This window comes from Eubalaena glacialis, chromosome 16 (genome assembly GCF_028564815.1).
Source record: "Eubalaena glacialis isolate mEubGla1 chromosome 16, mEubGla1.1.hap2.+ XY, whole genome shotgun sequence".
NCBI lineage: Eukaryota > Metazoa > Chordata > Mammalia > Artiodactyla > Balaenidae > Eubalaena > Eubalaena glacialis.
In genome coordinates this window covers 747,124-772,588 of record NC_083731.1, presented here as the reverse complement: position 1 = coordinate 772,588, position 25,465 = coordinate 747,124, and the positions used below count along the sequence as shown (strand labels likewise).

The 25,465-nt window shown below is 61.2% G+C and overlaps 1 protein-coding gene across 10 annotated transcripts in view; it reads left to right on the top strand.

The window, feature by feature from the left end:
- The window catches only part of MCF2L (MCF.2 cell line derived transforming sequence like), a 128,389-nt gene that overhangs the window by 95,082 nt on the left and 7,842 nt on the right, over positions 1-25,465 (top strand). For all 10 annotated transcript variants that reach the window (XM_061171097.1, XM_061171095.1, XM_061171098.1 and 7 more), the window contains 22 exons: positions 7,803-7,922; positions 9,821-9,937; positions 10,353-10,502; positions 11,185-11,309; positions 11,624-11,738; positions 12,793-12,912; positions 13,477-13,668; positions 14,075-14,266; positions 14,652-14,811; positions 15,534-15,607; positions 15,879-15,952; positions 17,211-17,277; positions 17,865-17,980; positions 19,203-19,272; positions 20,520-20,612; positions 20,714-20,806; positions 21,561-21,686; positions 22,520-22,741; positions 22,855-22,947; positions 24,022-24,100; positions 24,257-24,323; positions 25,163-25,281. In XM_061171097.1, coding sequence (XP_061027080.1) covers positions 7,803-7,922; positions 9,821-9,937; positions 10,353-10,502; positions 11,185-11,309; positions 11,624-11,738; positions 12,793-12,912; positions 13,477-13,668; positions 14,075-14,266; positions 14,652-14,811; positions 15,534-15,607; positions 15,879-15,952; positions 17,211-17,277; positions 17,865-17,980; positions 19,203-19,272; positions 20,520-20,612; positions 20,714-20,806; positions 21,561-21,686; positions 22,520-22,741; positions 22,855-22,947; positions 24,022-24,100; positions 24,257-24,323; positions 25,163-25,281 — 2,584 coding nt within the window. The remainder of the gene's footprint in view (positions 1-7,802; positions 7,923-9,820; positions 9,938-10,352; positions 10,503-11,184; positions 11,310-11,623; positions 11,739-12,792; positions 12,913-13,476; positions 13,669-14,074; positions 14,267-14,651; positions 14,812-15,533; positions 15,608-15,878; positions 15,953-17,210; positions 17,278-17,864; positions 17,981-19,202; positions 19,273-20,519; positions 20,613-20,713; positions 20,807-21,560; positions 21,687-22,519; positions 22,742-22,854; positions 22,948-24,021; positions 24,101-24,256; positions 24,324-25,162; positions 25,282-25,465) is intronic.

Sequence of the window (25,465 nt, the reverse complement as noted above, 5' to 3'; positions counted from 1 at the left end):
GTCCCCGCTTCGTCCTCCTGACAAAGCGGCTCCCTCACCGCCCTGCTCCCGCTCCCCGCCAGGCATACACGCTCCACGTCACCGTTTGTCTGCAGCAAATCAAAACACTTCAGGACGCTTCAAAAGAAGCGTGTTCACATAGTATATAAATGTTTCATCGTCAGCTTTCCTTTGTTTTTAAATCCTTAGAAACTCACAGAGGACTTTGATGTGCCACCAACAGCCAGCATGTCCATTTCGTTATTTTAAATTTTAAAATAAATTTGCGCATGATGTCACCTGACAGCCCAAATTAAGGATTAAATTGTAAAAGCCACTTGGGTCAGATGCACAAAGGACTTAACAACACATTTTTCTTGAATCAGTGACTCAGTAAATTAGTCCTGAGCTGGTTGCCGAGAAGTTTGCAGTCAAGCGTGTTGCTGTTTTAAGAGGTAACACTGTTACAATAACAACATTTCGAGCCCAGTAATCTGCCCAGTTCTTTTGCGTTTATCTGTCAGTGGTTTGAACCACCGCTCAGGCGTGTCGTGGTGTGCACGGGCGTCTGAGTCAGCCGCTTTGCCGTGATGGTCACGGGCATCCCTGTGGGGTCCAGGCCTTGCCACACGCCACACCCCAGGGGGCCCTCACCCAGAGCCAGGGTGGCTGCCACTCATCCCTCCATACCCGCCCCTAGCGCCCCCCCCAACCCTGGAGCAGGGCTGCACTCAGTCCCTGCCTGGCCTCCCTTCCTGGGAGGGTACCCTCATTCTCTGTTTGCACGCCGTGGTCCCTCGAGGCCACGGCCAGCCCTGTCCGCCTTTGTGTGGCCGGCACCCAGCCCGGGCCCGGGCGAGACAGGAGCGCTGTGAATATCTCTCGAGCTGATCAGCTACTCCTGGTCAGATAATAAGAGATTCTCCAAACGCAGTATTGTTTTCTAAGAAACAGATACATTATTTTTAAAACCTGAGTAATCATCGAGATCACCAGTGGCCCAGGGTAGACCTGTTGTAGGGTCAGGCTCTCCCGTGGCCGAGTATAAACATAGTTTTACTCTTCATCCAGTTTTTTTTTTTTTTTTTTTTTTTTTGGCTGCGTTGGGTCTTTGTTGCTGCGCACGGGCTTTCTCTAGTTGCAGCGAGCGGGGGCTACTCTTTGTTGCAGTGCGTGGGCTTCTCACTGCGGTGGCTTCTCTTATTGCAGAGCACGGGCTCTAGGCACACGGGCTTCAGTAGTTGTGGCACATGGGCTCAGTAGTTGTGGCGTGCGGGCTTAGTTACTCCGCGGTATACGGGATCTTCCCGGGCCAGGGCTCGAACCCGCATCCCCTGCATTGGCAGGCGGATCCTTAACCACTGCGCCACCAGGGAAGCCCCTGCATCCAGTTTATAAGGAGATGAATTTCTGAAGAGAGCTGGCTCATCTTCGAAACTTTGTGAAAATCATAACTGGAAAGTTAGAGTTTTCATGTTTGCACTGATTCTTATACAATAAAAATATAAATTTTTCTCCTATAAGCCTTAGGGTTCCCCAATACTGCCTTGGAACTGCCCAGAAGTTAGCACTTTTCAGCAGAATTGTCAAAAATTCTCTTTGAACTCCAATGGTTTTTGTTACAAGAATTCACTGATCGTATTAATGCCAAAAGTTCTATTTATATATTCAACACATTGATTGAGACCTTAATGTGTGCCTGGCACGGTAGGAAGTGCTGGGGACAGGGGAGCATAGCAAGAAATGTGTAGACTGGTGGAGTGCAGATGGCCGACATTGTGACCAGATGCGGAACACACACACAGGGGCCCCGGAGACGGGGCAGGGAGGCCACAGGGGGTGGGGACACCGCGAGCCCGGCCTTGCTGCTCCTGCACCACGTGCCTCTCTGAGCTAGGTGCGGGGTCCGATCTGCACCCTGGCTCCGTGGTGGGGACAGAGCTGGCACCTTGTCCCCGTGCAGGGGGGCGGGAAGGGGCAGAGCTGGCCCACGATGCCATCCCCTGCTGTGGACCGGGACCGCCAGCCTCGCTGGCCTTTGCTTTCATCCAGGGGAGCTTGGGGGAGAAGACCACCTGGCTTCAGCTGGGCCAGAGCCCTTGAGGAGGGGACATCTGTCGGCACCGGCCCAGCCCGAACGATTCCACCACGGCCCCGGGCCGCAGGCAGAGAGGCTTGATCCAAACATGTCTGGCCGCCCGAGTGAGCCCGGGCGCTTACGTAACGTGCTGAAATTTGGGGCTATTTTAAGCCGCCGTGTGTGCTGTCTCGTGAGCTGAGTTTTCTGTACTTTGGGGTGTTCTTTTTCCTTTCTTTGGATGCCTCTACCTCAGCTTGGAATAGAAAAATAAGACATTGGAGGGTCCAAAGTCCAGTGTTGCTAGAATCACACTTGCTGTGTCCGCATCAAGAGCAGAGCCCACGGCCGCTCACCAGGCGTCAGTTCGCTGTGCGTGTCTGCCTGTCACCGTTCACGGTCACGACCCACGGATGAGACCCACGGATGAGACGCAAAGCTGAGAGTTCGAACATTGCTCTCTGTCCAACAGTTGGGTCAAGGTTTGGACCATCCTCAGATGGATGTATCTTTCATAAAATACCATGTGTACGCTTCTGGGATTCCATTTAAAATTGAACCCCCTTTTTCTAAACTACAGGAGTTTGTGGAGGAGTTGGGGGGCAGCTGGGGACGTTGCAGCAGAGGGTGGTGATCCGTGTTTGGAGCCAGGCTGACTCGGCTGAGTCTGTACCCGAGAGCACACCTGGAAGGAAATCACAGTGAGAGCGGTTTCTAGTCTGCATGGGGCAGAGCTCCAGTTCTTGCCTGTAAAGCCTATGCCTTCTGTGTGCAGAAAAGGTACAAAATGAAGTGTCTGAAGCACCAGGATGTTTAGGTCATCCAGTAAATATTCCAAATGTAGCAAAATAATATTGTCCTAAACAACGCTGGTGAATTCCTGCTGTGCGCTAGTTACTAGAGGTCTAAGCGCAGCTTGGTGAGCACCTGGCGGAGGGAAGACAGCAGCAGAGCAAAGCTCCAGGAGGGCTTCCCGGCTGAGGTGACCCTGCCGAGAGCTGGGAGGGGAAGGAGGCCTTGTCCGGGCAGAGGGGTGGTGATCCTCCCCTCGGAACACAGACGGGAAGGCGGGGGGCCAGGGCACGGCTCCTTCCGAGGGGCCTGGGGTGCAGCGGGTGGAACACAGGTCACCGAGGGGGTCAGGTCATAGCACCGCTCTGGCTGAGGATAACACACGGACTGGCCCCTTGGGAGTCCAGCGTTGACTCTTGAAGAGCTGCGGCTTCTAGAACAAGTAGCTCAGCAGAGCTGCTCTGTGGAGGGGACAGGGCACCTCCAGCCCTGGGCTGTGCGTGGAGAGGCCTTCATGCAGCTTCCCTTAAACTCACCTGTGCTGCAGGTGGAGACCGGGCTTCAAGGGGCCGAGACCGCCTACTGATGGGGTCGACGGCTGGGGGTCCGAGTCCAGGCCGGTGGGCAGTGCAGGTCCACACAGAATGTTCCGCGGGAGGACAGCTCCCCTAACGTGGAGAGTATTCGGTCTAATGATTGTCCTCCGACCAAAGAGATGCCCTTCCTACCGAGTTCTTAAATGTCTTTTCCATAACGGTGTTTATGACAGTCTCCACACTGTCCACGCGGAGGTGGGGGGGTTTTAGATGGTCCCATCCCCAGTGCTCACACCCAACCTGCATGGGAGCCACCCTGGGAGCGAGGGGAGGCCTATTCTCACGTCAGCCTCTCTGATTCAGACCCCAGGGTTTTCATCTGTTGGCACTGAGACACCAAGTTTCAAGTTTATATTCATCACACAAACTTGTGTTTTTTGGCTGCTATCAGACAAATATTATTGGTCAGGCTTCGGCTGCTCTGTTTGAAATCAAATGTATAGTCAGGCTGGGTAAATGTGACTTTGAGCAAAACTTAAGAAAGTAACATGCACTTGGGGAGGGTTTTCAAACCCCGTTCCCTGAGGCACCGGGGTTCCACACAGCTTCTACTGCGTTCCACTGCATTTAGCTGTTTTGTAAATGTAGGTGATGTCTTTGCATTGTATAAGGCTCTTAGGATATTAGTTCAGAAACCAGCCTCTTTTTCTGTCTCCAGATTACATTTTAATGGTCCTCACACCATCTATCTGTTCCTCAGCCAATGAAGGTCAGCCTCAGAAAAGAAACACTATTACTTTCAGGTTACATAGAAACTATCATAATCACTTGATTATTGAGTAAGTTACAAAAAGATGTTATTTTATAGCCTTCATCCCAAATCTTCCATATAGTTACTCTATTTTTATTTTATTTATTTATTTATTTTTATTTATTTATTTATTTATTTTTGGCCACGTTGGGTCTTTATTGCTGCGCGCAGGCTTTCTCTAGTTGCGGCGAGCAGGGGCTACTCTTCGTTGCGGTGCGCGGACTTCTCATTGTGGTGGCTTCTCTTGTTGCAGAGCACAGGCTCTAGGCACGTGGGCTTCAGTATTTGCAGCACGTGGGCTCGGTAGTTGCAGTGCGTGGTCTCTAGAGCGCAGACTCAGTAGTTGTGGCTCATGGGCTTAGTTGCTCCGTGGCATGTGGGATCTTCCCGGACCAGGGCTCAAACCCGTGTCCCCTGCATCGGCAGGCGGATTCTTAACCACTGTGCCACCAGGGAAATCCCATAGTTACTCTATTTTTAAAATAAAGTTTTTGTTTTGGAATTTCCCTGAGCTTTTCATACAGATGTTTGACTCCAGGGGGAGAAAATTAATTTGCAGCTATAAATTATGATTTAATTTATAGTTGTGTGTGTCTCATTGAAGTGTTCCCACTGGGCTGGGATCTCACAGTTACTCTCTTCAGTATAAAGACTCAATCATTTAGAGACACGGAAAGACTGAAGCAGAGGACAAGAAGGGGACAATCTTCTCCACGTTGACGGTCCCCCCCCCAGGGACGGTGAGCACGGCTGGTGCCCCTCCTCCCGGGATGGGGTGGGCAAGTCCCCCACCCTGGGTTTCCTGGCCACCTGCCCTGAGTGGACCTCAATGAAGGACAAGGACTCGTGTTACCTTGTAAGCTCAGACCACACCAGCTGTGAGGTGCGAATCAGGGCAATAAAACTGGGCTGAAGGCTAGAGAAGTGTGACTCGGTGTCGCCTCCAGAAAGAGATGCTGAAGGCGGTTTTCCTGAAGTAGTGGAGGCCGGTCTCACGCCTGGTGGTGGGGTCTACATGGCCCTCTTGCTGATGGGGACCCTGAGCCCCCCCGTCGGGCTGCCCACCTTCTCATCTCTGCCCACAACACTCAGCGGGCACCTGCTCGGGTGCTGGCACGGGGGACACGCAGTCCTGCCCTCCAGGGCTGTGACGGCGACACCCAGACACGTTAGGGACTGTGGGGCAGGCGTGCCGGGGCTGCAGGGGGGAGGGGCACAGGGGGGAGGGGCGGCAGGTGACGGAGGGGCGGCAGGTGACGGAGAGGTGCAGGGGGGAGGGACACAGGGTGGAGGGGTGCAGGCGGGAGGGGCGGCAGGCGACGGAGGGGCCGGCAGGTGACAGAGGGGTGCAGGCGGGAGGGGTGGCAGGCGATGGAGGGGCCGGCAGGTGTAGGTCAGGCGCGGCCAGGCTGGGACAGGGTGCGGAGTCACAGTGGTGACCAGCGCTGTGTCCTGGTGTGCAGAGGCCGAGGAGCGCAGGGGAGGCCAGGAGGCGGGGTGGAGGTGCAGGAAGGCTCTGCTCGCAGGCGGCCGGCGCTGGGGCAGAGCACACGTGAGCAGACGTCAGGGGGCCTGTGGTTGACTCGTGGGGTAAAGATCCAGTAGAGGGGGTTGAGGTCGGGTTCCGTGAAGGGCCAGTACCCCACCGTGGCCTGGTGAGAGTGGTTGGAGATCAGGCGCGTGGCGGTCCGGGCGGGAGGGCGGGAGGGAGACCGGGAGCGGACGTGCATCGGCCACAGGGACGGGATGGCGCGATCCAGCCCAAAGATGTGAGCCGTGTTTGGAGACAGAGGACGATGGGGCAGGGCCCCTGGGCCGACACGGAGGCTGAGCGCTCGCTGCTGGGATTCAGGGTGGCCACCCGGACGCGGTGGGAGGGCGGGCCCTGGGGCCGCGGGGCCATGGCCTCACTGTGTCCGGCTCGGGGACGGGATAGTGGAATCCTCAGATGCGGAGCCCGGCTCCCAGGGCCTCCCTGACCCACCAGCGCGCCAGGCAGGTGCCCAGGTGAGGAGGCTGGGGAGGGCGTGCGGACCACGTCGGGCGGCCGCGGGGTCGGGGAGGGGCGCCCCCGGGCGTGGCCAGGACTCTGGGTTTGTTCGCGGCAAGGCGGGGGCTTCTCTGGATGTTCTGGGCGGGGGCTGTCGTGGTCAGCTGACATCTCGAGAGGGTCACAGCGCCTCTGTGGGGAGCCGCTGGGCAGCGTCAGTCCAGGGCCGCCGGCAGGAGAGGAGCCGGGGGGGGGGGGGGGGCGCAGGCTCGTGTCTGCGCCCCGGAGTGACACTGCCCGCCCCGCCTGGCCGGGGAGCCCTGAGCCGGAGCGCCCCGTCCCGGCGGCCTCTCTTTCTCCTCCTTTTTCTCTCACTTGAGGGACCGGTTCTCAGACCGAGGCCACCGGATGCGGCCCCAGGGCCCTGGGCGGACAGAGCCGCTGTCTCGGCTTCAGCCAGGAGCAGGGCTCTGAACGCCGCCCGGCGGCAGGGAGCTCGGCCTCCAGGACCGTGCGGTGAGGAAGGCGCTTTGTTATCCCCATTTGCAGACGGGGAGACCGAGGCACAGAGCTTAACTTGTCCGAGGTCGGGCACCTCGTACACAGAGCTTACGTGAATATGCGAATCTGCTCACAAGACCATATCTACGGGTGTGCGCCTGGGTGTAAGCTTATCTTTAGCTCTGTTTTAGGTGATACGTGTGTGTGTGTGGCTTTGTCTTTATTGCACAAGTGTCTTAGTTTCCTGGGGCCGTCATAACAGATACCGTAGACCACAGAGGGGCTCAAACGACAGGAATCTCCTGTCCCCCCCGTCTGCAGGCAGAAGTCTGAGATCACGGTGTCGGCAGGCTGGTCCCTCTGCGGGTGTGGAGGGGTGTCTCTCCGTGCTCCCCCAGCAGCTGGTGGCCTCTGGACACCCTCAGCCGTGGTAGCCCCTGTCTCTACATCCATCCTCACACGGCATCCCCGTGGGTCTCTATGCCCAAATGTCCCCTTTGCATTTATAAGGACACAGTCATGTCCGGTCATGGGCCTGCCCTGATGACCTCATCTTAACTCGGTCACCTCTGTGAAGACCCTAAAGACCTTCTGAGCCACTGGGGACGTGGACTTCAAAATAAGAATCTGGGGGCACCACCTCAGCCTTAACAAAAGGTCAAAGCTCGTTTTTTTACAGTTTATTTTTTATTTTATTTTATTTTTTAAATTTTTATTGAAATGTAGTTGATTTACAATGTTGTGTTAGTTTCAGATGTACGGCAAAGTGATTCAATTATACATATACATAAATATATATCTTCTTCTTTTACATTCTCTTCCATTATAGGTTATTACAAGCTCAAAAGGTCAAAGCTTTTGACCTTGAAGTTTATAAGCAGCATAACACAGTTGTACCAAGCAGTGTGACTTCTTTCCTTTTCTGTAAGAAATGGTGATGCTCTAACAGTGCAGTGTCTGTAACCATTTCCACTTTAGTCTGACGTTGGCATGTTGGAAACATCCGCTCCGGTGGGCTGGTCCTCCCCGTTGGGACCGTGGGCTGCTGCGGGTGTGGAGACCTGGCTTGCAGCCGTACTGCCCACAGACAAAGCTGCAGCCCTCTGTCCCCTGCAGGCATCCTTCCCAGCAAACCTCCAGCTCGTCCTTGTCCTGCGCCCAACGGGATTTTTCCAAAGGACGCTCTCTGACCTCGCCTTCAGGTTCAACAGAGATGACTTTAAGATGAAGGTACCGGTAAGTGCCCACCTCCTGTGAGGAGTGGCCCGGCTCCACCTGGGGACGGGGGAGAGGGGGCCAGGGAAGTGGGTGTGAGTGACCCCCAGCCGCAGAGGGACCCCTGTCTCACCTTCTCACTCTGGCCGGCACAGGGCAGCCCCTGGCATCTGCCAGTCGTCCTTTAAAGGCAAAGGTTGCAGGGATCCCTTAGAAGCTGTGCACCCAGGAAGCCTGCGTCCCCCCAGGGAGGCCGGCCCACGTTGAGCCAGGTACCCAGAGCAACGTTGGAAGGGGTTGCCCAGCAACGCGTCCATTACCAAGAGGACAGAGCCCACCCCCAGCACCTTATAACCTCTCCAACAAGACCAGCCAGGTTTCTCTTGGAATCTGAGAATGCCGGTGTGGGTCACGGTCCCCGAGGTTGTCCCCTGCTCTCCGTGCTCAGGACAGAGGGTGCTTTGCTGGCCGGGGCCAGGTGTGCAGGCCACACTCAGCGGCCCTAGACCTCAGGCTTCGGGGTTTGAGGGGAAGGGGGTGCACCCGTTTTTGTAGCATCAAAAGCCTTGGTTTCTGACGCTGGGGGCAGGGGTCTGTGCTCCCCGGGCCACAGCCCGGCCCTCCCTCCGCAGAGCCATCTCCCGGGCACCAACGTCTCAGGGACCCTGTGAGGCGGTGACATTTGCCCACATTTGGCGAGTGACCCTCGCTAACAAGAGACCCTGGGTCAGAGGAAACAAGGCTGGGGTCCCACCCTAAGTGCGGAGGTCGCCCTGCACATGGCCCCGTGGGGCTGAGCCCGTGAGTTCTTAAAACACGGTTTCACAGAATTCATCGGCAGCATCTCCTGTTCCCTGGCCCATTTTGGATCATTCTTTAGAATTAGAGAAGCATCATCTCGGGAAGGCTGCTGCTAGAGTGTGTCCACGTCAGTGTCTGGTGCCTGTGCTGACCTCGGTGCTAAGTAGAAAACGCTAAGAGGGGCGGTGTGTTCTCGCCTTTTCTGTCGTGATTCAGTAGACACGAAGCAGATGGAAAGCACAGAGGAAGAGCGTTAGGTCCTTGGATAGTGGACCGACCCATCCCTGATCCTGTTGGCGTGAATCAGGCTGATCTGGGGGAACGGCCTTGCCGGACGGCAAAGAGAGACCAGATACCTCCGCTGAGAACTAACGTCGTAGCCTGTTCTTAAGTGAAGGTTATGCCTCAGTCGGGGGGCCTCACGTGGGCCCCCGACGGCGGGGCAGGCGGTCCTCCGGGTCTCAGTGGCACCCCAACCCCCCACGCCAGGATGGAGTTGACCCGGGACGTGTCAGATGTCCCCTCGGCCCCCAGCGAGCTCAGAGTTTAATAAAACACGAGGTGGTGTCGAGTGGCGTGTGGGCTGAGCCTCCCAGGACCTCAGCAGCAGCAACTGACAGCTTGCAAAGCAAAGGCTGCATTTTTATCCAAGCTAATGGATGGAATGACCTCAAAAGGACAAGAGCAAGATAGGAAGTAAAACTCATCCGTGTGGAAGAGCCTCCGGGGCCACCTGTTCTCCCCAAAGGCAGCCGTGCCGTGCTGGGCACCTACCCCTGCCCCCGCGCAGCCTCCCGGGTCTCAGCAGGAATGCGGACAGACCCGCGGCTTAGGGGTCCGTGCAGCTCCGTTAGCACAAGGGCCCCCTCACCCATCAGATGCCCGGTGTCGGCAGCGTGCCCGGCTCCATCCAGGGCTTTGCTCGACCCCAGCGACTGTTGTCTGGTGAGACCGGTCATCGTACCCCCGTTTCACGGATGGGAGAGCCGAGGCCCAGGGGGCGTCGCGCCCTGCCCTCCGTGGAGGAGCCGGGAGACGCCTTCTGTCCACGCCACCCTCGGCCCCTCCGTCTGCGCCTGCGGGGCGGTCTGCTTACGGGCGGCTCTCATCCTCCCCAGGTCATAATGCTGAGCTCCGTCCCGGAATTACACAGTTACATTGACAAGTCCCAGCTGACCGAGGACCTGGGCGGGACACTGGATTACTGCCACTCCAGGTGGCTCTGCCACCGCACAGTGAGTCCCCTGCATCCTTCGTAACCGTAGTCAGTCCGGCAGAGCTGCTTTTGCCTTAAGGTGCCGCCTGTTCCAAAGACCTCTTCCCGTTTACCCGGGTTTTCTCCCCAAGAAGGAGCAGGTGGTCTCAGTGGACCTCAGTCATCCGAAGGAGTAACGTGAGTCATGAGTCGGGAGTGGCTTTCTTGGGCTCAGGACAGACGAGAAAGAAGGAAAAGCACAAGCTGGGTTCTCGGCACTCACCCTCTGAGGAGGGTGCAGAGCCCCAGTTTGTGAAGGAGCCGAGGCTGAGACGCAGGGGAGGACCAGGCGCCCGTCCCATCCTCCTGAGATGGGCTGGGCTGCAGCTAAGCTTCCAGGTGCCGGAAGGCGCAGTGCGTAAGCGGCTTTGTGATGGGGTTTCCCTCCCCACCAGGCGATAGAGAGCTTCGCCCTCCTGGTTAAGCAGACAGCTCAGATGCTGCAGGCCTTCGGGACCGAGCTTGCCGAGACGGAGCTGCCCAACGACGTACAGTCCACGAGCTCCGTGCTCCGTGCCCACACGGAGAAGAAGGACAGGGCCAAGGTGCGTGCGCGGGCGGGATGGTGCGGGGAGGGGCACCAGGTAAGCGGAGCCGAGGAGGCTCCCGAGCTGGGTGCCCTGCAGGGAAGCTGAACCTCCCTTCCAAGCAGCGTCTCTGGTTGGGCCCTGCGTCCTGCTGCCGGGCCCTGCTGATCAGGGCAACGAGACAGCATCCCCGGTGCCCCCGGGAGAGGGGGGCAGACTCGGACGGCTGAGCCCGACCAGGTGGTCACGGCACACAACTGGCTTCCTGAGAAACGCGATCGGGACTGTGCCCCCGAGGCAGCCGCGCGATTCGGGCTTTGAGTTAGTGGAGGCCGTGACCCGCTGCTGGTGCTCGGGGGCTGCCCCCCCATCCCGCCAAGAGAGCCCTCACCCCGTTTAGCCCCCGTCGCCGGGCCGCGGGAGCAGACACGCGGGGGTCTGGTTTCCTGTTACCCTGTCCGGTCCCACTGCCTGGGAGACCCGTAACCCTAGCCCTGCCCCGGTCACGGTGGGAGCGCCTCCCCGGCGCTGCTGAGCGGTCAGCAGAGGGTCTGGGGGACCGGCGGAGGCCATCGTGTGCCCACCTTATTGTCGTGACCTTCACACTCCCCTGCGGGGCCGGGCGCCACGGAGCCCACCGCCTGGGGCCAACTCCAGGGCCCGGCGGCCTGGGGTGATGGGCAGTGCGCTCTTCCCACAGGAGGACATGAGGCTGGCGCTGGACGAGGGGCGGAGCGTCCTGGAGAGCATCCGGGAGCCGCTGGCCCGGGGCCCGGAACAGAGCCCGAACCAGGACCAGCTGGACAGTCAGAGCACCGTGCAGAGGTGAGGCCGGGGCCGGGGGATCAGGGCGGCCGCGTGCCGCGTTCTCGTGCCCTGAGCTGAGGTTGTCAAAGATGGGCCCGAACGGCCACGTCTCCACCTTTTAAAACAACAAACTCAGCTCAACCACCCGCCCCAAGCGGCTCTGAGAGACCCAGGGTGTCCCAGGGCGTCGAGGGCAAGGGCAGGGCCCTGGGGGGAAACAGACCCCGGCCTCCGAGCCCTGTGACGCGCCCCTTCCCGTGTGGAGGGCAGACCGAGCGCCCCACCCGCTTGGCGCCGCCGGGGCCCAGCATGGCTGCCGTCCCCTCTCCCAGGCTCCTGGCCCAGCTGAATGAAACCGAGGCCGCCTTTGATGAGTTCTGGGCAAAACATCAGCAAAAACTGGAGCAGTGCCTGCAGCTCCGGCATTTCGAGCAGGACTTCCGAGAGGTGAGAGGCCGGGGCTCGGGGAGCCTGCAGGTGGGCAGCCGGCACTGCGGCTGCAGAAGGCCGCTGACAGCGCTCGGTGAGAACCGGCTCGCCAGCCACGCGGAGCCACGCGGAGCCGCGGGACTGGCTCGGACCACGTGAGCGATGAGTAACCATTGCAGACGAAGGTCGTAGAGACTCTGTCCCGCCTCCTTCATCCTTCGCCATCACAGTTGTTTTAGCTGTTCTGGTTCCTTTGCCTTTCCGTGTAAATTTAAAATAATCTTGTCTGTGTCTACGAGAAAATCCTGCTGGGGCTTTGTCAGGAATTGAGTTGAACCTGTACCTCAATTTGGGGAGAATCAGCACCTTTACTGTGCCAAGTCCTCCACTCAGTGAGCACGTACGTCGGTCCATTTATTTAGATTTTCTTAGATTTCTTTCACCAGTGCTGTGTGGTTTGCACGAGTTCAGTACATGTTTTGTTTGATTTACGTGTACATATTCCGTTTCTTAAGCAATAGTAGATGATGTTGGATTTTTAATTTCAGTGTGCACGTGCTCATGGCTATCTATAGAAGTACAGCTGGGTTTTTGTATATTTATCTTGTCTCCTGAAACCTTGCTGAAGTCAATCTGGGAGTCGTTTGGTAGAGTTTCGGGGTTTCTCCACATAGACAATCAGGTCACGTGCAAACAGAAATAGCTTGATTTCTTCCTTTTTGATCTGTATGTCTTTATTTGTTTATATTTTTAAATTGTTTGCCCTGTTGCCCCGGAGAGAACTTCCACCACTCGGATAACGGTGGTGAGAGTGGGCGTCCCTGCCTTGCTCCCAGTTGCACGGGGAAGGTGTTTTCACCAACGTTACACCTGTAACATCGGCAGTAGGATCGCTGTAGATGCTCTTTGTCAAATCGAGGAAGTTTCCCTCTAGCCCTGCTTCTGAGAGGGGGTCCGGGCCCCCCTCCCCTCCCTGCACGCCCCGTTTCTGCGGCATCCCCCCTCCTTCTTCTCAACCGTGGCTCTTCTCACTGCTCTCCCTGCCTGGTCTCTCACCCCCACTCCGTCGCAGGTCAAAGCCGCCTTGGACGTGTTGGCCCAGAAGATCACGACCTTCACCGACGTGGGGAACAGCCTAGCACATGTGGAGCACCTCCTGAAGGACCTGGCCAGCTTTGAGGAGAAGTCCAGTGTAAGAAGGGACATGGGCGGCAGGGGCGAGGTGGCCTGGGGACGCTGCGCTCAGTGTCACCGTGCCTGCAGAAGCCCCCCTCCCTGCCCTGAGCCCCATGGGCGGGGGGAGGGGCGGCTGCCTGGCCCACTCAGCCCCACTGACCCCCGTCCCACTCTCACTGACCCCCGTTCCACCTCCACTGACCCCCGTCCCACCCTCACTGACCCCCGTCCCACCCTCACTGACCCCGTCCCACCCTCACTGACCCCCCGTCCCACCCCACTGACCCCCGTCCCACCCTCACTGACCCCCGTCCCACCCCCACTGACCCCGTCCCACCCCCACTGACCCCCGTCCCACCTCACTGACCCCCGTCCCACCCTCACTGACCCCGTCCCACCCTCACTGACCCCCGTCCCACCCCACTGACCCCCGTCCCACCCTCACTGACCCCCGTCCCACCCTCACTGACCCCCGTCCCACCCTCAGTGACCCCCACGCCCACCCCTGCCGACCCCTGGCAGGAAATGGCGCCCCTTTGCCCCAAGAACCAGGCTGAGCTGGTCTCTGGTGGCTCCACAGGCGGTTGTGCAGCGGGCCCGCGCCCTGTCCCTGGAGGGTGAGCGGCTCATTGAGCTGAAGCATTACGCCGTGGACTCCATCCGCCCCAAGTGCCACGAGCTCCGCCAGCTGTGCGACCAGTTTGCAGCTGACGTCGGGCGGAGGAGAGGGCTGCTGGGCAGGTCGCTGGATCTGCACGGCCTCCTCGAGGCGGTAGGCCCCCCAGCCCGGCCCACCCACCCCGCGCCCCGCGGTCCCACGGGGACGCTCCTGCCGTGGGCCGGACCCCAGGCACCGGTGAAAAACGACCCTTTCCTGTGGCCCAGATGGTCCTGTCCTGACACGGGGGACCACTTACAGGACTCGCTGCCACAATTGGCCGTTTCTTTAAGAAACCCAGAGGCTGACTGTCCGGCCAGCTCCCTGCACTTTGTCCTCAGTGTGGATGCGTCCCGTCCTGGGCGATTCACTTGGTTTCAGGCCGGCATCCCCCAGGGGAGCCCTCTGGACGCAGGGGCAGGACAGGGACACCACGTCCTGCAGGTGGTCCCCAAGCGCAGCGGTCAGCGGGCCACGCGAGATGCCAGGACAGCTTCCAAGGTGCCCTCCCTCCCTGCAGTCCATGAAGTGGTGCGACGAGGGCATCTACCTGCTGGCCTCGCAGCCCGTGGACAAGTGCCAGTCCCAGGATGGCGCCGAGGCGGCCCTGCAGGAAATCGAGAAGTTTCTGGAGACGGGTGCGGAAAACAAGATCCAGGAGCTCAGTAGAATCTACCAGGACTACGAGCCCATCCTCACCCGAGACCTGCTGGTGAGGAGACAGCTCTTCTCCTGGTCGACGAGGAGGTGCTCTGATGGTTCCCAGAGACACCGGGCGGTCGGGAGGCGCAGAGCAGCGGGTGCCTTTCAGGCCGGGCGTTGCTCCCAGGCCCCGCACGCCCCCGCCGGGTCCCTGCCTGCAGGGAGGGCCTTTGCTCGGTGCCGTGGCCGGGCACTCTGCTGACAGTGCGCTGAAACCAGACTCCTCACTCCGGCCAGCTGTCCGCAGCGCCCCGCCGGCCGCCCACCGGGCCCCAGGCCCAGGGCCCCTCCCCCCTTGGTGCCCCCCATCTGCCAAGGGCAGAGCGGGGCCACGTGTGTCACGGCAGCTCTCGGGAGGTGTCCTGCTAATGAGCCCGTCGCCCCCTTCCCTGCAGGAGCACGTGCAGAAGGTCTTCCGGAAGCAGGAGAGCGTGGAGGAGATGTTTCACCGGAGACAGGCGAGCCTCAAGAAGCTGGCAGCCAAGCAGACGCGGCCCGTGCAGCCGGTGGCCCCCCGGCCAGAGGCGCCCACGAAATCGCCCTGCCCCTCCCCGGGTACGAGCAGTCACCCTGGGGAAGGCCCTCCTTGCGTCCAGCCCGTTGCGTACATAAAGTGTCATCGGCCCTCGGCCTGCTCACTCCTTCCCTCGCATCCGTGCTGCTCCCATTGTCGTGGCTGGACGGGGACCACCTGACTGTCGGGGCCTTTCCTGGGCTCGTCCCGCCCGTCTGTCCTTGGCGCCGTAGCTGGGATGGTCTTGCCCTCGCGCAGCGCGGCCCTCCACCCCGAAGCCTCCTGGTTCCCCCAGGGCAGCGCTTCTGGAAGGCACAGCTGGACCCGCGGCCTTTCCTACGGCCCCTCCTATCACCTCCTGTCCGCAAACACGCTGCCCCAGCGGCCAGCACGGCTCCCGCTGCTTTCTACAGCTGTGGCCGGTGTCGGCCGTCGGTGCTGAGAGCCCCTGAGCCCAGCGCGCGGGGCCCATTCGGAGGCCTCCAGGCGCCGAGTTCTCCCCCGTCACCTGGGAGCCGGGCCGCACTGGGAAGTGGTGGACAGTGGGCTCCGCACGTGCCCAGAGCCCCATCTCCCACCCCGTTGCCTTGCTCTGTATCTTACTGTGCTTTCCTCACCCTGCTCTGGGCTGCTCGCTGCTTTTCCTCCAAAAGTTAAAAAAAAAAAACACACAAGAAAACACACCGATGGTCCTGGATGCGCTTTTCATCTCCAGGCAGTAAGGTGCGAGGTCCCACTCCTTCTCCACTTCTTTCCAAACCAGGCATCCGGAGAGGTTCCGAGAACCACAGTTCTGAGGGCAGCGTGCTCCGGAGGGGGCCCTACAGGAGGGCCAAGGTGAGTGCCCGCCCCCGCCACCGCCACCCGGTCCCCTTGCTGCCCCCGGCTCCCCCGCCGGGCTCCCCCCTGCTCCTCCTGCACACAGGCCGCTGCACCTGGGGGGCGTCCTCCGCTCCCCGCCCGTCCCTCCCCTCCGGGCCCTCCTCATCCTGCCTGCAGGGCCTCAGGCCCGCCCCCGACCAACAGGAGGTTGGGTTCTGGAAGCCAGGCGTCAGGCTACACCTTCTCGTTTCTGGAAGCGCGATGTGGGCCTGTCCTCTCTCCCCAGAGTGAAGTGAGTGAGGGCCGGCAGGGCCGCGGCCGCTCCACCGGGGACGAGGAGAGCCTGGCCATCCTGCGGAGGTGGGTGGCCTGCCTTTCCCCCCAGCAGGTCTGAGGACAAGCATGGCCCACCGGATCTCAGCCCCTGGGGAGGGTCTGTACGTAAAGGAGCCAGAGGCAGTGGGACCCGCCAGCCTCACCCTGCAGCCGCAGGACAGGAGCGGAGCTGCCTTGTGGGTGCACACGGCCGGTTCTCTTGTCCCTCTGCATGTCCACACAGAACCGATAGAGAGGTCTTCCTCCGAAAGGCCAGGTTTGCTCCTGGCTTGCAGGCAGCACGTGGGTGACCCAAAACAGCCCGTATTGTCCCTCCCTGAGCCCAGGGGACACGGCTAGTGGGATGCGGCCTCAGGCCACTCTTACAGGGCCAGCCTCGGACCCACCCCCGCCGGCCCCGTCTCCTCGGGACGGGCCCCTCCTGCCGCCCACGAGCCTTTCCGACCCTCCGCTCCACGCGCTGGTGCCGGGCATCACTTCTCTTTCTTGGTCTCTCCGCACCGCAACCCTGCGGAGGCTCTGCTCGCCCCACACCCGCCCCGGGCGTCCCGCACGCTCCAGCCCCACCCAGATGCCGGGAGAGTGTCTGTCCCTGCACGGACGCACCGCTGGGCTCCGAACTCTGGGCTGGACGGAAGGCACTGCCCACGTGCTTCCCAGGCTGGCGGTCGCTCTCCCACAGGGCCCCGGCCTGCCAGCCGAGCTGATTGTCCACGGCTCCACGAAGGCAGCCTGCACTCGGCACCCTCCTGCGCCCACTCTGAAACCCTGCTCAGACCCCACGCTGCCCAGCCTTCCACGGGGACGTCCTCCCCGCCAAGCTCACGCTGCCCTCCCGCCCGCGGTGGAGAGGGAACCCGAGCCTTCCTCTCCCGCGACCCGCACCGCCCTCTGCGGAGCACGGGCACTTTGAACTGCGCCGGGGCCAGCAGACGTGCTGGCTGCTGTTTGCGCCACGATCCCAACCCTTGGCTCCGTTTTCTGTGTATGAAAACAGGAAGCTTGGTCATAGGCAGTTAGAAGGTGATCCTGGTCCGTAAGGCGAGGTCTGACCGGCCGGTTTGCCAGCCAGGCCCTCCTGGGAGCCCCTAACCGGACGGCACATAGACGTTCCCCAGAGGGTCGCTGCAGAACCGCTGCACGCGGGCGCCGGCGGGGCCTCGGGGAGGGGCTTCTCCTGGGGAGGGGAGGGGCAGGGCAGCTGCGGGGCACTGGGAGCCCGGGGCTCCTCGGGAGACGGTTGGGAAGCTGCTCCTGCGTGAAAGCCGGCACCCATCCCCAGGCACGTGATGAACGAGCTCCTGGACACAGAGCGGGTCTACGTGGAGGAACTGCTGTGCATTCTGGAGGTGAGGGCGCCGGCGCCGCCACGCCGCGTGGTCTCGTGGCCACGACACAGCCCTGCCGAGACAGCCCAGGGCTGGAGACCACGCACCTGTGCGTCCACGGGACAGGGGCGCTGGCTGCAGGTGCACTTGCACTGGGCCGTGTTTGCGGCAAGAGAGGGCAGCTGTGCCTGACCCTCCCTGGGTGGGGGGCTGCTGCCTGGGGGCAGCAGAAGGGCTTCTGGGTGCGGGACTGTTCTATCGTGGGGCATGGGCAGTGGTCACAGGGGTGCAGACACAGAGATAACCCATCATGACGCACACACAGGATTTGTCCTTTTTGTGGAAGGCGTACCTGAATTTAAAAAGGTTCAAAGGGAGTAGGATGGAACCGCCCCCCAAAAAAAATAATTGGTGCTGCTTCTAATTCACTCGTATTTCTGGTGCTGGTCCGGAGAATCACCTTAGATGGTCAGTGAATGAATTTGAGGTGGATTCGATTTCTAAAGCCTGAGACAGCATCATTTCCCTGCTTGGCGGCCACGTGGAGACCAGGCTTTTGCGGGGCTGATGGGCCCGGGCTCCCCTGCTGACCACTCCCCCCTCCTCAGGGCTACGCTGCTGAGATGGACAACCCTTTAATGACACATCTCATCTCGACGGGACTTCAAAACAAGAAGGATGTTCTGTTCGGAAACATGGAAGAAATTTACCACTTTCATAACAGGTCAGGCCCTCCCTCGGGTCTCCCACGGGCCTCAGGTTATGCTTTGCTGGGGGAGAAGATTTCTGCCTCCCTCTCAAGAGGGATAAGCGGATGGGCAGCGGGTTCGGTAGGGCGTGCCCAGGGCGGCGGTGAGTTACAAGGGGCCGCCCACAGAGGGAGGAAGCTGGAGCTGGCCCCCCAGGTGTGCGCACTCGGCCCTTTTGGGTGGCACCGAAGCCACACCCCTTGGCGAGGCCCCTTGCCCAGCCCTTCTTGAAAGGACGGCAACACCACAAGTTCCTTCCTGCCCGTCCTCCCCTCGTGGGAGCAGCCGTGGCCTCTCTGTGGCTGTGGGGAAAGTGTGCGTGGTCCTTCTGGGCCCGCTAGCCCTCAGCAATCTCGGGGGCTCTCGGGAAAGATCAGCGGTGGGCAGACGGGAAGCAGACGGGCAGCAGGAGCCTGTGGTCCTGAGGAAAGGCCGCTGTGCACGCGCCCCTCCAGTGCTGCCCGGCCCTCCCCTCCCCTGCACTCCAGGAGACACTGGGGCTTCTGTCTGGCCACTCGCTTTTGCCCTCTGTCCTCAGCCTCTGTCGCCTGCCGGTTATATAGGAGGTGGCAGGTCTCACCTGAGCCGCAGCCGGAGCCTTCCCTTGGGGATTAGAGTGAGCAGGTGGCCTGGTCCCCCTGGTCCCTCAGCATCCTTGGCCCCGGCCTAGGGTCTCGGGCCATCCTCGGTGCTGGGGCCCTGGAGGGATTTACCCAGTGGACAGATGCGAGTCAGGAACCTAGAGGAAAACTCAGCCCGCAGGCTCAGGGGCAGCGCTTCGTGGAGGAGGGTCCCGGGGGCAGAGCCAAGATCCCTTACGTCTGCAGAAAACCCACTGAGCACACGGGCTGTGAGGGCCTCGAGATGCTCCCGTCTGCTGCTGTGGACTCTTCATCCATGTTTGTGCTGATGGAGCATCTCCCAACTTCTGTGTGAACGCAACACCAGAAACAAAGCATCCCCACGGGGCCACGGCTGCATGAACCTGAGAGTCTGGTGCAGTCGGGACCCCAGGAGGGACAGGCGTGGGCTTCAGGTCCCGAAATCAGGTGGCGCGTCCCTGCTCACAGTCTCCGGGACTGTCCAGAGTCAGGATAAGTGTCGTCCAGAAAATAACGTCTGATGATTTGTGACAGATGCCGTCTTATGCTGGTTGTTGTTTATGTTGTTCACCTATTGCAAACTTTCTTTGTCTAGAATATTCCTGAGGGAGCTGGAGAACTACATAGACTGCCCAGAGCTGGTTGGAAGGTGCTTTCTGGAAAGGGTATGTGTTTCTCAAGTGTATACTTGGCCATGCCTTAGTTCTTAAAGGTACTCCTTGCAGTCATAATGGCTTTAAATTCTGTCACAGTCCCCGTCTAGCCAACCGAAATCACAAGTACAAATGTTTCCAGTTTGGCTGAGATGCTTTTTGGTAGGGCCAGAAGAATACAATTTTGTCTAAAGCCAAATACTAGTCCAAAAAAAAGAGAAACTACAAAACATCAGCTTTGAGAGATGCCAAAATTTTACAGCGTCTAAGTTTTGATTGCAAGTGTAGAGGTAGCTGACGCCCCTTCTTGCTGGGTTAGTTTCGTGCTGGTCTTGCCGATCAGGACTCCCTCGCTCACCAGCTGACCCTGGACGGTCACTCGTGCTCCGAAGTTGTAGATGCGCTCTCCTTCCGGCGGGACGATCGCTAGCGTGGGGGTTTGTGGCGAGGCTCTGGGAGCGGGAGGGGATGCGGGATGCTGTCTCCCCCGACCCTGCTGTGTGGATCCCGGTGAACTGCTGACTCAGCAGCAGGGGACGCACTTCCTTCCTCCCAGCAGTGAAAAGGTCGCCTTCACAACATAAGCCAGAGGCCGAGGCTCCTTGTCAGGAATTGGCATCGAGGGGGAGAGGGAGGAAAGAAGGGGCCGTGTTCGTGCTCCCCTGGGCCTGGGGAACGCCTCCCTGTGCTCTCTGAGAATCGGGGGTGGGGGAGCGTCGCACCGGGGGTGGGGGCTTGTCACCAGCATCAGCACCTCCTGGGGACCCGTGAGCGGTGCAGGTTCTCAGGCCGCCCCTGACCTGCGGAACCCGGAACTCGGGCGGAGGTGGCGGTCACTGTTGTATCCAGCCCGCTGGCCGTCCTGATGCACACGCACGTGTGAGCACCGCTGCGTAGCTGAGCCCTGGCGCGTCTTTCTTTACAAAGTCTATGCCGGTCCTGCATTTCTTTTCAGTCTGTTATCTCTGAGGCCAAAGCCAGCCGTATGGACCTAATCTTTTATAAAAGAAGTACCGGGACTGGGGCAGCCCTGAGAACTGAACTTCTGGGGGGCTGTTACCTGGCTGCCCGCCAATGACAGCCGTGGCGTCTGAGATGGAGGGGTGACCGGCTTCGGGGAGAGGTCGGGCTGGTCCTGGAGGTGCCGTGCGTCCTTGCGCAGAGGGGTGTGACTCAGCGGCGGGGTCAGCCCACCTCCAGGCGCTGAGAGCCCCGTGAGCGCAGGGGCGCCCTGTGACTCGGCCCCTGTCCCGGCGCAGATGGAGGAGCTCCAGATCTACGAGAAGTACTGCCAGAACAAGCCACGCTCCGAGAGCCTGTGGAGACAGTGCTCCGAATGCCCGTTTTTCCAGGTGCGTCTCCTGGCTCTCCTGAGCGGGGACGTTCCTTTACTGGGTGACCCTCAGACAAGGAAGAGCGGCAGCGTCTAAAGCAGAGGCTCTGCTGGTTGCAGGAATGCCAGAAGAAGCTGGACCACAAGCTGAGCCTCGACTCCTACCTGCTGAAGCCAGTCCAGAGGATCACCAAGTACCAGCTGCTGCTCAAGGTGAGAGGCCGGGCGTCCCCCGGAGCCCCCTCCCCTCCTGCCCCCCCCCGCCAGCCGCACACCACTTAGTGGCGGCCGCCCCGGCCCGTCCCTGAGCCCCGTGGTCTCTGGGCACCTTCTTCCCATCTCTGCGAGGCCCTGGCTCTTCACACGCCTTTGTGGAGGGCCTGTTGTGCGCTGCCCGTTGTCGGGGGTCAGGGACACAGAGGGCCACAGGCGGGCAGACCCTGCCCCACAGGGCACATGCGAGGCTGCCTGTGTCCTGCTGTCCTGGGGGCCCAGCAGAGCAGGTCCCTGAGGCCTGAGAATGGGTGTTCGTTCGGGGGTCAGATCTGGACGGAAGGAGGAATGGCTTAGAGGCGGGGAGAAGGCGCTGCAGCGGGGGAGGGGCTGGGTGTTCGCCCAGGCCAGGCGCTGCGAGGGGTCTGCCCTTGCCCAGCTCAGGGACAGCCCCGATCTGCGGCTGCAAGGGCTGGGGTGTGGGCCCACAGTGGCTGGGAAGGTGGCTTCCTGGGGCGCTCTGGGGCCAGCGGCTCGGGCAGGCCCCCCGACGGGGGCGGGGAGTGAGTGTCTGAGTGCGTGTGGGGTGTTGTCCCCACCGGTGACGACTGCCCAGGGAGCCACACATGTGTCCCGAAGGTCGGTGCCCGCGGCTGCCCAGAGCCTTCACCTGTGGGGCAGAGCACGGGCATCCCAGCCGCTCTTGGTGGAGTGGCGGGGCTCAGTGTCCAGACGGGCGTGGAACCTCCCCCAGGAGATGCTGAAATACAGCAAGAGCTGCGAGGGGGCCGAGGACCTGCAGGAGGCCCTGAGCTCCATCCTGGGCATCCTCAAGGCCGTGAACGACTCCATGCACCTGATCGCCATCACGGGCTATGAGGTGAGGCCCCGACCCTGTCCTGCAGGGGAAGCCCACGAGCCGGGGGGCGGGGCCTTAGGCCGCCCCATTGCCAGGGTGGGCCCTACACGCGCACCACCCAGAACGCCGCCGCTGCCAAACCCGGCCCTGGCTGGGCCACGGCCGCCCTGCACGTGGCTCATCAGCCTTGCGGAACCCAGGGCGCTTCACCCCGTGGGTGCACCTCAGCGCAGAGGCGGCTCCGAGAACTCTTCACTCCTGGTCTTTCCCTGAAGCCGTTTTGTTCTCGGTGACGCAGCGTGTGGGCGCGACCGTGAGGCCCCCGCCTCCTGCTCCTCTGCACCCGCGTCAGGCTGCGCACAGTCCCTGTCGTCTCTGTAAATCCACTCAGCACTCGCCTCTGTTTAGACTTTCTTTCTGGAGCAGTTGTGGGTTCACAGCAAAACTGAGGGGAACACGCAGGGGTTTCCCACCCAGCCCCGCCCCACACGTGCACACCCAGCCACCCCCGTCCGGCCCGCCCCGTGGAGTCGGGCGTTTGTCACAGCCGACGACCTCCACTGACATGTCACCCACGGCCCACGGCAGGGTCACTCCGGGGCTTTGGACAAACGGATGACTTGTGTCCCCCACGGTAGTGTCACACAGAGCAGCCCACTGCCCTAGACACCCCTGGGCTCCCCCGTTCATCCCCGCAGACCCGCTGCGACCCACGACCGTTCCAGCACGCCGCAGACTTGCCTCTCCCAGGTGTCGGGCCGTTGGACCCCGCGGGGTGCAGCCCGGCCTCCCAGACGGGCTCCTCGGCCGCACCCGCTCTGGGCGCTAACTGCTCCCCACACCACTGCCTTCAGGGGAACCTGAGCGACTTGGGGAAGCTGCTGATGCAGGGCTCCTTCAGCGTCTGGACGGACCACAAGAAGGGCCACACCAAGGTGAAGGACCTGGCCAGGTTCAAGCCCATGCAGCGCCACCTGTTCCTGCACGAGAAGGCCGTGCTCTTCTGTAAGAAGCGGGAGGAGAACGGCGAGGGCTACGAGAAGGCCCCCTCCTACAGCTTCAAGCAGTCCCTGAACGTGAGTGATGCCGCCCCGAGGAGACCCCGGGGCCCCCGCTGGGCCGCGACGCCCGCCTTCTGGAGCGAGGGGTGCCCTCGCCCGGATGCCCACCGCCCGCCCCGCTCTCACAGATGACGGCCGTCGGCATAACGGAGAACGTGAAAGGGGACGCAAAGAAATTCGAGATCTGGTACAACGCCAGAGAGGAGGTGTACATCGTACAGGTAGGCCCCCTCACTCTCGGGCCAGGCTTCGGGGTCTGCCCAGCTCCGTAAGGACCGCCAGTGAGCGTCTTCTGCTGACAGCTGGTGTCTGGAATCTTCGGAAAGCTCTATTCCCCGGAGGCCAGGGCCCCGCCATTCGTGTGGGGCTGCCCTGGGCTGTCAGTAACTAAGCCAAGCCTGGGACAAGGTACAGGGACACTGCAGGGCAGGGGGGCTCCAGGTGCCCTGCCAGAAAATGGGCTCCTGGTCCCGGGACGGCACGGGGGCCCGGCCCGCCTGGGCCAGGCGTCCACGCTGCCGCGCACGAGCGGGCTCCTGCGGGAAGCGAGTCCTCCTCGCTTGCCGGTGATGGTGGGAGGCGGTGGAGTGTAAGTTCGCCCATGAGCCCGGGAGAGACCCCAGCCCGAGAGGGCGAGGCAGCGCTGGGAGGTGCCTCGCCGGTTGCCCTTGACAGTCCTGACGCCCTTAGTGGTCTGGGCCTGGGGACCCTGGGGGGATGCTGCACCACCACAGCGTGGAGGCCCCGGTGACCTGCACTCCTCACAGCTCACAGCACCCAGGCCAGGCCGGCCAGCCGAGGGCCCCACGGAGCTACAGTGGGAACGGCCAGGACTCGGCCGGCACCCCGGCTTTGCACAAGCCCAGGGTCCTCAGGGCCCAGCCGCCCGCCTGCACTGCCCTCGGGCCCCGGGCGGAGTGGAGGTGGGGCAGCAGCCCTGCTGCGCTGGTCCAGCTCCTGGTCCACTTGCGGGACGTCAGACCCCCATCGTCCTTGTCACCTAGGGAGACGTCAGGGCCGCTTCCCAGAGGAACACACTGTCGGGGCAGGCCACGTTGCAGGGGTTCCCACTGAGTCAGAGTCAGAGACCGTGCAGGGTGCTGGCCTGGGGTCCGTGCACCGGCGCCCGCGGGGCCTGCCCATCGCACCCTCGCCCGAGGGGGTGCCACCCCGCATCCCGAGTGTGGTGGCGTCAGCGCCAATTCTGAGGGTCCCGGGCGCCTGCAGAGTGACACACTGACGCGCGTCCCTCGGGAACACACGCACTCACCCTCTGGTCTGCTCTGGGGGCACAGGCACCAACTCCTGAAATCAAGGCCGCCTGGGTGAGCGAGATCCGGAAGGTGCTGACGAGCCAGCTGCAGGCGTGCAGAGGTGAGGGCACATCCTCTGGGCTGTCCCCCGGGGGCCCGTTTACGTTCCCGCAAAGCATCCTCGGGATCCTTAGCCATCTGAGGCACCGCGTGTAGCACCTGGAGGGGAAGGTGCTGGATTCGCGTTCCTGAGCCACGCTGGCTCTTGTCCCCGCAGAGGCCAGCCAGCACCGAGCCCTGGAGCAGTCCCACAGCCTGCCCCTGCCTGCGCCCGCCGGCACCAGGTGAGGCCCGGCCACGCGTGGGGGGGTCACCAGTGGGAGCCAGCCCGTGCCGCCGGGTCTCCGCGGCCCTGTCACCGAGTCTCCTGGTCATCGGGGTCGATCTGGAGTGCGCCCCTGGGGTCACGTGCTGCTGGGTCAGTCCCAGCAGGCCAGCGTCAAGGCCTGTGCCTCTAGCCCCAGCCCCAGCGAAAGACCCGTCCGCAGCATCTCTGACCGTTTTCCATCCAGGCAGTATTTCCCGTCACGATCAGTGCGCGGTGGGCAGCTGTTCCAGAGAGCAGCCCAGCGCCAGCGTTTCAGTGATGGTAGCGCCCCAGGTGGACGGGGATCCCGGGGCGCGGAGGCTCCGAGCTGAGCCCGAGGCCCATGGCTCGCAGACATACGCAGGGTCACGTTTCACACTGGCCTCGTTGTACCTTTTCTGCCCTTATTTTTCCTTTGTTGTTTTATTCATTCACTTACTTGTTTACTATTTCTTAGGTAAGCCACGTCTAATTATTCATGGTTGAAATAATAATAATGATGCTTTAATAATGATTTATGGTCTAAATAAATAAACCACAAAACAATAGCTTTAAAGGAGAAAGGGCCCCCCCAGGGGAAAGAAAGCAACAACAAAACCGCCTCCTACTTAATAGTCAGGGAGGTGGGTTTTGTTCTCACTTGGCTCCGCCCGGAGCCTGGACTTGAGTGGCCATGGCCGTGGCCCTGCGGCGGGAGATGCGCAGCCCGAAGGCCTGGGTAGAAGCTCCGGGAGGTCCCCACCCTCCTCCTCGCAGACCTCTGAACGCTAACCATCCAACGTTCTCTTTCTTTTTCCATGTGTCTGATGTCATTAGTCCCTCTAAAGGGAACACAAAAAACGTCAGAAAGTTGGAAGAAAGAAAAATGGACCCGCTGAACCTGGAGGGATACGTGGGCCCCGCGCCACTGCCGAGGCCCCCCGAGAAGGGCAGAGGTGAGTGTTGGGGCCGAGCCCGGAAGTGCCGGGATCTGCATCAGGGGTCCGCGGCGGGCGTGTCAGGGCCTCACAGCCCCTGGTGGGCACAGGGAAGGTTCACGGAGAGCGCAGGGCCCGGCCACCTGCGCAGGGCACAGGGGCCTTGGCAGGGGGCCCGGGCGTGACCGCCTGCCCTCTGGGG